General features: G+C 40.7%; 1 protein-coding gene across 1 annotated transcript in view; it reads right to left on the bottom strand.

The window, feature by feature from the left end:
* Positions 1-12971, bottom strand: part of LOC134666952 (histone acetyltransferase p300) — a 35462-nt gene extending 22491 nt beyond the window's left edge. Inside the window, exons 1-8 of the mRNA XM_063524260.1 lie at positions 12408-12971; positions 4922-5133; positions 4099-4291; positions 3447-3604; positions 2121-2411; positions 1623-1853; positions 693-834; positions 4-311 (exon numbers count right to left, since the gene is read on the bottom strand). Coding sequence (XP_063380330.1) covers positions 4-311; positions 693-834; positions 1623-1853; positions 2121-2411; positions 3447-3604; positions 4099-4291; positions 4922-5133; positions 12408-12492 — 1620 coding nt within the window. The 5' untranslated portion in view covers positions 12493-12971. The remainder of the gene's footprint in view (positions 1-3; positions 312-692; positions 835-1622; positions 1854-2120; positions 2412-3446; positions 3605-4098; positions 4292-4921; positions 5134-12407) is intronic.
* Between the last annotated feature and the right edge of the window lie 546 nt (positions 12972-13517).

Below are 13517 nucleotides of genomic sequence, written 5' to 3'. Positions count from 1 at the left end.
GACCAGCTGCTGGTGCTGCATGGAATCGGGCATGTTGTGCTGGAAGAGCGGCTGCATGGGCCCCTGGCCGGGCTGCACGTCGGTGAGCGGCGGGCGCACGCCGGCCTGGCCCTGCGCGGGCAGGCGCGCGCGCGGGAACATGCCCACGCTGGTGGGGCAGGCGATGCCCAGCGCCTCGTACGCGCGCTTCATGTCCGGCGCGGGCTGCGGCGCCGGGCCCGCGCCCACCCCCGCCCCCGCGCCCGGCGCCACGCCCACCCCCGCGCCCACCCCCGGGGGCGCCGCGCCCGAGTGCGGCGCGGACGCCGCTGCTGGAAACGAACATCGACTCAATACAAGCTCCCGAGTTAACGGCGCGACGAACAAAGAAAATACGAGGAGTCAGGGTATTGAGTCCGCCTCTCCCACGGCACTCAGTCTTTGGACGGATGCAAAACTCGTCGTTAGGCTTTCGGCCCACCGGTTGACTTTTGATAAACATGACGTTTTCAATGTCAACCCAATCAGCTCGGCCTTCAGCCTTCATAAGCCTGCAGTTTGATTACGGAATACGTCTAGGACCTAAATTGTTAAAATAAGATTTCAACTTTGTCTGCTGACATGCTGTTTTACAATAAACTTCTTGCGTGAAACCACTACAAAAAAGAAATCAACTATGGACAAACCTAAAGGAAAAGACTAAATTGACTTACCATTTATTTGTGTATTATTTCTAGACCGGTCCGCCTGTTTGAGAGGCAGGCAGACTGGGCAGTCATTTTTATTGCAATGTTTCCAGTGGTTTATGATTTGTCGAGACGACGAGCAGTGAGGCACTGCGCAGTTCTTGCCGGCCTGCGAAAGAGAGATCATGATAATGCTTGCTTTGACATTCAATTAGGGGTAATTTCTCTTTTAGAGACAATGTTTACAAAAGCTAGTGTTTTACAAAATCATATAGGGTTAAAACTAGCCCTTATTTGCATTTAGAGAAGGAGATTATTCCTACAAATACATTTGCGGACTACTCGAGCATACCAGAGTGCTCTCCTTGGTAGGATAAACTGTTATTTTCCTGTAGTGCAGCTAGCCATCTGGTCGATTCGCAAATCTAACGAATTCGCAACTTCCGTCTTTACTTTTACTATTTGGTGTCGCGCGCTGTAGTGTGTGAGGCCGCACTGGCAGGATCGCCATGTCAGGTGGGACGTTGAATGAAACTACTTGCTTGAAATATCGATCTATAATGTCTTGAATAACATAATGTGAGAGCTTATATAGGGCTAAATTAAGGAAGTGTGAGCATACGAGTAGCGCACCCACTACAGCGCCTCGTCTTGGGTAATGAAATAAATATTATAGGAATAAATTATAGGACATTCTTACACAGATTGACTAAGTCCCACAGCAAGCTCAAGAAGGCTTGTGTTGTGGGTACTCAGACAACGATATATATAATATACAAATACTTAAATACATAGAAAACACCCATGACTAAGGAACAAATATCTGTATCATCATACAAATAAATGCCCTTACTGGGATTCGAACCCAGGACCATCGGCTTCGCAGGCAGGGTCACTACCCACTAGGCCAGACCGGTCGTCAATGAAATGGAAGGGAAGACATACGAATATACTCACTTGACAAGACATCATATGGTTGAGCACACCCTTCATAGTCTTGCAGTGGGGTAGCGTGCACTGCCAGATCTCGCCGTTGTTCTGCGACTCCCGCCGCTGGCACTTGTGCGCGTGCAGCAACAGCACCAGTTGTTGCTGGATGAGCTTGCGCTTCTCCGGGTCCGCGATGGAGCCCGAGGGCGCCTGTTGGGGGCCTCCGGGACCGGGCGGAGCCGCGCCTTGTGTGGCGGCCTGTAATAAAATTTATTAGTATATCGAAATATGGAGATAGGGTCGATTAAACACGAATAAAGATGGATCAGTTGAGAAGTCTACTGCTAGACTACATGTGTGTTTGAGGCAAAATTCTTGGGTTTGGTTTGAAACTCTCTTTCGGACCACTTTCTCCAGTTCCTTGTGATCGTCTCGTTCGGTGATATGGTTGAGTTTAGATTGTCAGTAAAGTAACATTGACCTCCTCGCCTCGGTCTCGTCGGGTTCGGGACAGACTAGACATACCTGCGGCTGGCTCTGGCCGCCGGCGGGCGCGCCGGGGGTCTGCGGGCTGGGCGCGGGCGGCACGGCCTGCGGCGCCTGGCCGCCCTGCTGCTCGGGCGCGCCGAAGCGCAGCCCCTGCGGCCGCTGCGGCTGCACGCCGGGCGCGCCGGGCGACGTGCCGTACGCGGGGTGGTAGGGCGCGATGGGGTGCCCGCCGCTCGGCGCCGCCATGCGCGCGTGGTGCGGCAGCGCGCCGCGCATCGCCGGCGCCAGCGCGTTCACGCGCCCGCCCAGCGGGCCGTTGCCCATCGCCTGTGCGAGACCAAACTATCAATAGGATATTTTCCTACTAGTCTAATTGGTTACTTTTTTAGAAATGTCAGAACCATTTGCTAATATGGAATTTATATGAAACATATCGTGACGTCACGGTCAATTCACCTACTTTTTATATTTCTATCCGGTTTATGATTTAAATAGAACTTGTGTTTAAAAATAACACCTATCTGTGTTTTTCTAATAATTATCTGGTGCTTTATTTCATGCATGGTGTTAAATAATTTATTTTTCTCAAAAATGGACGGCAAAGTCGACTTTGCCGTCTAAAACATAGGTCGCGAAGCGCGTAGTTTATGGTCACTCAAAAATTAAAAAGTTAAAAACATTGCAGTCTCGCTTTTGGGACTGCAATGTTGCATACAAATTCCATTATTTGTCGAGTTCCAAACTTTATAAAATTTGAAATGGCCATATTAAATGAAGGCACAGGCCCATTAAACAGCCTAACAGATGATTAGTACCGCGACTATTTAGTTGTCTCAAATAGTTTCGGCAGAAAAATACACTTCTATTTTTTTATTAAAAAAATAAAAAGGCGGCAAGGGCTTTTTTCTGTGTAAATATATGCGTAAGAACGTTGGTATTGTAAAATATTTCTATGATATTTATATTTCTTGCACCATTTTTGAGAAAAGCACTATATATGACTCGGCTGGAAGGCTACTTGCTGGCTTCGGATTCAAATAAACGGACTCCCAAGGTCGTCCGTTTAAAACGAATCCTCAGCCTGCAAGTAGCTACTTCCGAGCCTCGACAATAATGTACTATTAAATACAGTATAATACCCTATTCTGGCCGCTATAAACTTTTTTTAAGATTAATAGGGCGCAACCTCGACGCTGACGCCGACCGCCATTTGTTTTAATTTAACCAATGTTTGGCGGTTGACGTTAACGTCGAGTGTCTAGGCCGAGACGTATGTAGCGCTGATATCTTCGTGGTCGACGCTTTCCCCAGGCGCGGCGCGTACCCCAGATGTAGACGCACTAGATAGAGCATTAAACATACCTGCGCGTGCGGATGGTGCTGCGGCCCGTGATGGTTATTGCCCATGAGCGGGAGCTGTTTGTTGACGTTGTTGATGATGCCGCTCCCGAGCATCCCAGCACCGGTCATATTACTATTAGTCACTATCATATTGCCTCCTACATTTGCCACCATACCACCTAAAAAAAATTTAAAATTAGATAATTCAGTCTATACCTCACTCTGGTCGTAACTATCTATTTGGACTGAACAATTGTAACTTATACCTTTATTAAATGCTCCCATGATAAATAAAATTTCTAAATTTTCTAATGGGAACTAAAACCCGCAAAGGCCTCGTCACACTGAAGCGGGGCGATAGCGCAGCGTGCGTATCGCGTGCGGTTTCCGCACTTGGCGCAGTGCGCCGCTGGTCTCCCCCACCCCGGCGCGCCGCGCAACGCACCCCCGCCTCGCCAAGAGCAGCAGATCGAGGCCATGAAAGCGCGTGAGACGCAACGCTTTAATCGAACCACGCTACACGCTACAGCCTGCTGAAGTGTGACGAAGCTTTAAGTTCGTATGGAAAGTTATGCCGATGCCGAACAACCTCATCATCTGCCTCTTTCACACAATTCTAATTAGAAAGAGGGAGCGCATGTTTGCTCACAGTAAAAAAAATCAAAATAATTACCTTGAATAGAGTTCATTGGCATGGTCGAATGTAGTTGATTTGGATGACTTGTATTTGGCATTAGTTGTGGGTGCATGCCACCCATCATGTCCTTCGACACGGAAACGTTAGGGGGAGACTGTAAATTTGGACTCTTGCTGCCTAAACTACCCAATCCAAGCGGGTTGTTGTGGCCGACTAAGCCAGCCTTGCCCTGTGAAAAAACCAGCACACGAGAAAATACGATTAGTACAAATTTTGGTATAAATGAAGGTAGATTTTTAAGTATACGCGCCGTCAGTGTGCGGTCAAACGGTAAGGGCCCCCCCACATCTAGCGTCTTTCGAGCGTCGGCGTCTGGTCAGCGCTATGGAAAATGAGTTTTGAGTTTTTTCGAGAGTTGCGTCGAGCAGCGGCCATAGAGTTGTAGACGCCGACGCTTGAAAGACGCTAGATGTGGGGGGGGGCTAAGTCGCGCGCAGCCTGGACGCACGCGAGTACGCGACAAGCGGCAAATCAAGGTCATTCATACATTGCGCTCGACCAAATAAATTTGCCCCTCGCCGCCGGTCACGTGCATCCACGTACAAAATTAAATAAAAATACCCAAAGTTAATTTTAAGTTGCGTCCGAACTCCAGATTTGATGAATGCATCGCTAGCGCGCCATTCGCGAACTATTTGCTAAAGGATTGCTAGCTAGCTGCTCGTCCTGAATTTTGCAAAACGGCTTGGATCACGCGTGCAATTTAAGTGATTCTCTAGCATTGGCCAGATCTGGACGGACTTCTAAATTACGATGATAGTTTGTGATATGGTCATCGCCATCAGCTCCAGATACTCACTTGTTGTATAAGGTGATTGTGAACTTGCCGCTGCATTGCAGCAGTGGGATCGTCTCCGTTGAGCTGCTGCGGGGCCATCTGCCCCCCGGGCCCTGGGCCCTGCGCGGGGGGCTTGGGGCCCGGCACGCCGGTCTGTTCGCCCCACGAGCCCCCCATGAGCTCGTCTGGGAGGTTGTTCTCGAGGTCGAACATGTCAAGGTTAGAAAACCCATCTGGAATGAGGTAAAAAGTTGTATATTTCATTATGGTCAGTGATTGCTCAAGTGTATTAGAGACCGAATGTGACATAGGGGTGCAATAAAATATCAGCATACCTACCTATCTAAAATTCTAAATTATATAAACTTTAGATTCTAATGCCTATCAATAGATGGGTCCACAAAGAACGAGCCTCCTAGCGAAGAAAGTGTGTGTGCCTCAGCCGCGACCGTGACATGGCGGCCGCGCGTGCGTTTGCCTTGCTGAGGCACGTCTTCACAGTCTGAGCTGCTTTGCGCGGCAAATTTCTCGCGAGGCAACTTGTTATACACGGACGCGCCTGATTTAGTATAAAAACACCTAGAAATTGACTCTCAGTAAAAATTGCATAGGTGGTAGAGGGGGAGCTACATTCCGTATTCATTATTTGAGGGGCCCGGGCAGTCACTTGCTATTTGGGGGTTATTATATTAGGTTAAAAAATATACAAACATAAACATTCTTCTAAATCCAGTTAGGAAAAGAATAGATTTTAATGTTAGTTGTTTTATTATTTTGATTCGGTGGTCCAATTGAGTATGATTTATAATGTTTAGTTGATCTCAGTGATAGCATTTTGGGATTACTGAGGATCTGGTGTTAACCTTAAATTATTCTCCTTGGTTCTGTATCTTTTAGCTGCTATCATTACTCTGTCAAATGAAGTGCCTATGAAGAATGCTTCAGATAGTAGATATTATCGCTATGAAGTAATATTACAGTGTTTTTTTGGCCATATTTTGATTTTAGGGACTAGTCTCAAATTTAATGTCAAAGTCAAATTCTGTACAATAATCTGTGTCAACCTAAAGAAAAAACAATCCTAAGGATAAGGAAAAATGCATTATGATGATAATAGTGGAATAAATTTAATTATACCCTAGCTTAAAAATGTTTTGATGTAAATACATACTTTTATCTTTTGGCTCCCTTTTGATTGATTACCCAAACCAAACTAATTAAATTCTAAATTCGCTCTATGACATAGACTATGCTGGCTGCCTTGTCTTTGTAACCTAATATAACTGTAAAACTACGTATGTTGAATAAAAGCAAATTAATTAATTTAGGCTCTTTATTTCAATATATATAACAATTTAAATGATCAATTTGATTGATTTAAAAGGGTTGCTGTGCCTGCCAGATTTAAAATTAATCTACAAACCCATTAAACATTAAAATTTATCAAACATACAAACAAACAAAGCATGTATCATAAAATACATTCAACTAACATTTAGTCCCTTCTTATCAGCTGAATATACAGGGTGCAAAAAATTAATAGGCCCTGAAAGTAGTGAATTAAGTTAGTTAGCGTCAAAAACATTACATGTAAAACGATGCAAGTCTCGCAATGCAATTCTTCCACTACAAAAAAGTTTTGTTCAGTGCCAGGGGCTGTTAAACCGTATCAATAAGATATCTTTAATTTTCATACATATAATGACTTGGCAATTGCACATAATGCTTTACTCGTCCCGTAATCGTAAATGTGTATAATGCTCAATCTGCATGCAATTAGCGCGCTAGCATTATGTTTAATTATTTTTGTTAGTTGATGATGATCCTTGTGTCATTATGCAGCAGTGCGATGGCCAAGTCATTATACATATTAAAAATTAAAGATCTCTTATTGATACGGTTTAACAGCCCCTGGCACTGACTAAAATAACCAACTTGGTTTCACATAACATCTCAAAACTTTTTTGTAGCGGAAGAATTGCATTGTGAGACTTGCATCTTTTTACATATAATGTTTTTGATGGGATTTTTAGTTATACCGGTAACGGTTCCTGAAGTAAACAGTTTGTTGTATAAATAATCTTATTTAACATTCAGAAAATTATAACACAAACTGCTGAAAGAATTTTTATACCAAAAATATTATTGCAGATGAATCCTTGTAAACAATTTTAATGTTTTTTAATTGAAATTACGTACATACATCAATTATAATTTATGTGATCTTCTGTTGACATCTGTACTTTATTTGGACATTATTCATTTCACATGAAAATCCAATCAATGCATCCATCCCTCTTTGCCATTTTGGATTTAAGCAGAATTTGTTCACCATGCAGGTGATTGCATTTTGGAACAGACTTTTGAAAACTTTACATACATGCTTTCTTTACTAGTGAATTTTTTTCAAAGAAAGAAGGAAGAGATAACAGCTTACTTTGGTCATACAATTAGTTAAATAATTTGATCATTTCACCTCACATTTGCTATGTATAATATATACAATGTATAATTAAATAAAATCGCACAGTATTTTGTATCCGAGAACGTACTTGTTGGTGTAAAGTAAAATAAAATTGGACTATTATAATAATTGAAGTATTATCCCAATTAACTAGATTCTAATTAAATTACAATGAATACAGTATTGTCATAATTATGTACTTGTTTCACAGACATATTAAGTATCTAAAAAATGAATGTTTGTAATGACAGAAACAAGGTAGGGTAATTGTGTCTGTTTGCCGTCCAGTGCCTGTTTCCGTCCACTTGGCGGAGTTGCTACAAAGAATTGCGGAAAATTTGAATAGAAACGAGCCTTCTCACACATGTTTGGATTTGTTGCAATCCACAATGTCTAAGCAATATTTTTACCAAAATAAAAGTGTTATTTGACAAATAGCGGCTTAAATAAAAATTATGTAAGTGGCGGCATTGCACCCAGAGCCTGAAAACGTCATTTTGCAAGAAAAAAAAAGTATTGGCGGCAAATGTTCACGGTAAGTTTATTAATTAATTTAGCTAGTTTAAGTTACGTTATTGGCACATACTGCAACTTAAAAGTATAATAAACGCAATTTTAAGTGTTTTTTATAGTTTTTTCATAATAATCTTTGATAAATTTAGTGGACGAGTACTGACATACTAATTTTGAAAAATATTTAGTTTCCGACCACACGGACGGTAACTGGAACAGCTAGGTGAGTATTTGTTATGGTCGTTTTACTTCAAAAGACTTATAAACTACTATATATTTTCTCTTAAAATGATGTTTCTTGCTTATAAGATTATACATTTTAGTTTTCGTCCACGATTTTGTCACTGTTGCTTGATTAAAATCATATTTAAAATACGTGGTCGAAAACTAAAAATAGCTTTAAATATTGTTTCAGTTTCCGTCCATGTACTATGAGTGGTGTAGACGAGATTTATTATTAAATGATTACAGAGGGCGAAAATAGCAATTCGTGGATGAGTTTCGATTTTGTTCGACGAAATGAAAGAATTGAACTGAGTCCGACAATGAGACGATTCCACGAATTGCTATTCCCACCGGAGCATAGTGCTTTGCTCCAAATATGCGAGGAAATAAGTTTAAATAGGCAATTAATTATTTAAGCATCAAGCATTACTCGAATCTTAATATAAAAAATGTGAAATACCTACGATTTTCCCTCCTTAATATTTAAAAAAAAATAAAGCAATTTTAAGAACGCGTATCCAGACTAGTCAATTTTTTGCCAATCTGATTAAATTGCCCGATCGAATCAGGACGTGCGGACGCAAACGACAATTTGGCTCGCCGAATTCAACCGCCGATAATGCCCGATATTACCGATAAAATGAGATGCAAGTATACTATATAATTTGTGACGCCAGTATTTTCGTTCTGGGGTATTTTTTCAATTTAGAGGGCTCTAATATTACCATAAATCTAAAATTGGTGATTAAATTGGAGATTGACGCCAATTTCATTCCTGATCAAATAGGTCGATTTTATCATCCCGTCTGGATACCGCTTGTTTCGCAAACCAGTTAACCTTAAGCCCGCTCCACACTCGTGCGCGAATCGCGGCGCGAAGCCGCGAACGCAAGCGTGGAGTCGAGATCACAGATCTGCGAAATCGACTCCACACTCGCATTCGTGGCTCCGCACCGCAACTCGCGCACGAATGTGGAGCGGGCTTTAATATAATTGAAATGTCTATGATTATTAAGCAGTATTTACACGATGTTACAAAATAGTCCTGCAAGAACGAGACATATAATTGTCTCCCTACCTCGCTTTATATCCTACAGCATGAACTGATAGCAGGCTGTGTGGATGCTGGTTTAATAAGTATCTGTTTTTCGCTCTAGCCCGCTCCACACTCGTGCGCGAATCGCGGCGCGAAGCCGCGAACGCGAGTCTGGAGTCGATTTCGCATATCAGCGAACTAGACTCCACACTCGCGTTCGCGGCTTCGCCCGCGATTCACGCGCATAGTCTGGAGGGCGCTTCTGACTTAAGCCCCGCATTCACACTCCTACCTTGTAGGCCGCCTCGTAGTCCGCCTCGTTGGGTAGGATTGTGTATGGGGGTTGCAGACTACGAGCCGTCCTACCGTTTAGCTGTTTGTAGGATGGTAGGAGTGTGAATGTGTGGCTTTATAAAACTGCGTCCTTAAAAGCCATCTCTTTCTCGCTCTCACTCATGGGTGCGGTTGTCTGTTACACGGCTTTAATGGACATACATACGGCGGATCACCTTACACACGATCGAACGTGCGCCGGACCGCAAAGTCGCGGTCCGGGCGTCTGTAAGGCCAAGCGCGTACCACGATTTTAATTTTTGCGACACGATTTTAAGCCCCCTACAGACTATGCGCGTGAATCGCGGGCGAAGCCGCGAACGCGAGTGTGGAGTCGATTTCGCTGTCTGCGAACATCGACGCCACACTCACGTTCGCGGCTTCGCGCCGCGATTCGCGCACGAATGTGGAGGGGGCTTTAGAATCACGCTGTAATTTATCGCAGAAAATTCACTGTGCGCACTGCGATGAAAAGTCGACGATTTGTTCATTCTCGACATGGATTTCGTACCAGTCGCTTGTCGTGATTTCGTGAAACAATATGCAATCGCTGTAGCTGTATGACTTTGAGTATTTATACCACAAAGGTGATCTCCTTCTATTTCTATAATTAAACGGTCAACATCTAGCGTCTCATCTTGTGACTCCATTGGAGAAGCAGGTTCCGATATGTTGACTCTTGGAGAGCGAAATGCCGACTGAGGTCCGGGTGCGATTTTATTATCGCAGTGCGCGCGGGGCCATACAACTCCGTATGCTGCAATTCACTTTGTGACAATCGCGTCGCGAGCAGTCGCGGAAAAATGTGACAAATCACAATTTTAAAATCGCTGCGATTTTTTTGTCGCATATGCGCGCACTGCCGTTTATATGACATACGTTACATTTCTGCGACTAAATTATCGCGCGACTAAAAGTCGTGGTGCGCGCTTGGCCTAATATTTTACATATTATTTATCATAGATTCTTTATAAGGCACCATCATACACGACACGAGCTGTTTTTCTAAAGAATTTCAGTGCCTAAATCTCTATGGGCAATTAATTCAGAATGAACTCCCTCACGACTATGACCATACATAGAGATCTTTTCCTACAAAAAAATAAATTATTGAATGACCATGTATATTCAGACTCTGAATTTCTCAAATAATAATATAATATAAATAATATTATCTAAAGTTGATAAATAGATTGTATTAGATTGTTAGTAATTTAAGAAAAACAAGTTAAATATCTGTTATTAATAAAATAAAAGTGGGTAGGTATTATAATTATAACTGGTGTTTATCTTAATAATGCATCTGCATTAGTTTTTCCTATACATAAATTAACACAAGAAAACAAATAACTATCATATATTTAAGTGGGTATTTCATGATAAATTTTATTGTCCAGCTACTCTGGCAGCTCCGATAAGTTGATGAAAACTAACGCAATGACCCTATATACAACAAAACTAAACCAGTACTAGTAACGTACATAGCTTAAAAATAAATGAATCCTTATTATATTCGGTCGGTCTACTGAGGAAGGAAATATATATAAATATTTATCACGAAAATAACCATTCTACGCGGTCGAAGTCGCGGGCAGAAGCTAGTAACTAACTAAGAATTATCTATATAACATAAAAACAAAAAATAAAGCTAGGTATAATTGATTTTCAATGCAATAATGCACCCTACAGTACTTTTTCATACAGTGGACGAAAACTGACTCATACGTGGACGAAAAGTAGCTCACAGGCGGACGGAAACTGAAATAACCCTACTTTTTCAAAATATATTTTTTATAAAATAAACCGTAAATATTATTTAAGGTCACGTAATATTAACCTAAAATAGACAATATGAGCAATACAAACAAATATAGCACATTTAAGTAAGACTACTTAAATATTTTTTTTTAGCATTTCAAAGTAGGCATCTCCTATAATTGGACGGTATCTGACACAATTACCCTATAATTTTAAATATTATTGAATTTTGATTTGACTTCATTGTCATAAAAAATGTATAATTATGATTTGTATTACTAGTATTCCTTGTGTATAAAAACATTTTTAAGGCTATTTTCTGGTTAGTATACAAATAAAAAAAATTAAAAATTATAAAGATTTGGTAAATCACACTTCCTAAAATGTTTACTAGCAATAAAATTTACTTTTGGATGTAAATAAATAAAAAACTATGTTAACTAGTTTACTAAACAATCAAGTTGACAGCATGTTTAACTAAGGTTATGTGATGAAACAAGAGTTAAAATCATTTTGCTTTTAAGTAATGTTTATAAAAATATTAAAAAATTAGGCAGATACACACTACCTCATGAAAGTACCTTAATATACAATTATGTAGGTCAACCAAAAATTTCAATGTTGTGAAATTAAATAGCAATAATTATTGTTTCTTCATGTACAGAAGGCTAGAAGTAAGTAAATAACAGTTAGTTTCTCATACAAAAACATAATTTTCTTTAAGTATCACAATAATAAGTTTGAATTAGAAAAACATGTATCTTGAAAAATGAATAAAAACACTGGAGTGGTTGATTCAGTGGTCCTGTAGTTACTATATATCATGAAAAACATTATTTAGATTCGTCTTATATAATTAAATTAGCTTCAAACTGCACTAAATTTTATTAATTCCATCTTTCCCTATACTGTAAGTATGCAAACATTTACATGTCTTAAATCCTAAATATCACAAAATTGCTAGTGTAGTATATTATAATAAAATAAGATACTATTCGGATTAATAAAGCAACGCAATTCTTTGCTTTATAAACTGTAGAACGATAAAATACGACGCAACTTACGCTGCGAGGCGCTAACAAGAGCGCAGACAAAATGTCAAAATTCACGGCAAGATTTTCGTGACAGAAGTATATTCCAACAGTTGAAAAACTGATTCAAAACATTAAAGTACTCACCTGCGGCGTCCGAGGGACCCTGGAAAGGGTCCCGGATCATTTTAGCCCGCTTGTTCGGCGGTTCATCCACATGATGATCGGCCATGGCTCTGTTTACTAAACGTAAGCCGTCGTCAATATTCGGCCCGCCGATTCAAAGAACACTTTTATGTCTTATATTTTCAAGAAATAACATTTTAAAGCGATTTGTCATCCATTATAATGTAATTCACCCACATCCCGATCGTTCGATGTCCTTCGCACCATTGAAGGCACATATTACAAATTCTCACTAAGTATTCGCCATTACAAAGCTCCGAATCGAAGAGCTACACAGACCCTCTCACCATCTTCCGTCGGAACTAGCACAATGAATGAAAACAATATCACCAGATTTTTGCCACTTTATAGAACTTATTTTAGCGATCCAACAACACGATTTCACTTAACACTTTAAAATGCACGGAATGGTATAGTTTATGATAAAATGATGTAAGAAAAAACAGAAAATTTACACGACAAATTCCGAAATTCTTCTCAGTCTCTCCAGCGCAAAATGGCGGCTGTTGATGAAAACTTTTTCTACGCTTGTCAGAAAATGTCGGCCTACAAAGCGAATACGCGCTGTGATTGGCTAATGCGTACCACGTGACTGCCGGAAGTGAAGATTTGACGCAGGATCGGTCCGATTATTCTGACGTCACCGCGTCCAAATCCGAAGTTTCCCGAAGAAATACGAAGATATAAAACTTAAAATTTAGAGAAAGATTAAAGAAAATGTTAAAAATATTGTTGTTATTAACATAAAATATATTATTTTAATTTAAAGTAATATGTGTGGCCTATGGTTATGCTCTAACGATTGTAAGAGTTGTTATTTGATGAGCTTGGTAAGATCTTTTAAACGTTCCCGCCACATTGGGAGTGGTCATCATCAATACGACGTGTCTACTTGTCTAGAGGTTACCACAGACAATTGTTTTTTTTTTGTGGCACAGGAATCACAAATTGGTCTCAATCAGTAATAGTAAAACATTAAATGGTAAAAATTAAGATAAATCATCAAAGTTATTATAGTGATCGAGCCTAATAAACAAATATCAAGGCTGCATATTGGCAACATAAGGCTGT

This window comes from Cydia fagiglandana, chromosome 8, assembly GCF_963556715.1.
Source record: "Cydia fagiglandana chromosome 8, ilCydFagi1.1, whole genome shotgun sequence".
Classification (NCBI taxonomy): domain Eukaryota; kingdom Metazoa; phylum Arthropoda; class Insecta; order Lepidoptera; family Tortricidae; genus Cydia; species Cydia fagiglandana.
The sequence above is the reverse complement of the archived record's forward strand: the minus strand, read 5'-3'. Positions and strand labels throughout refer to the sequence as shown.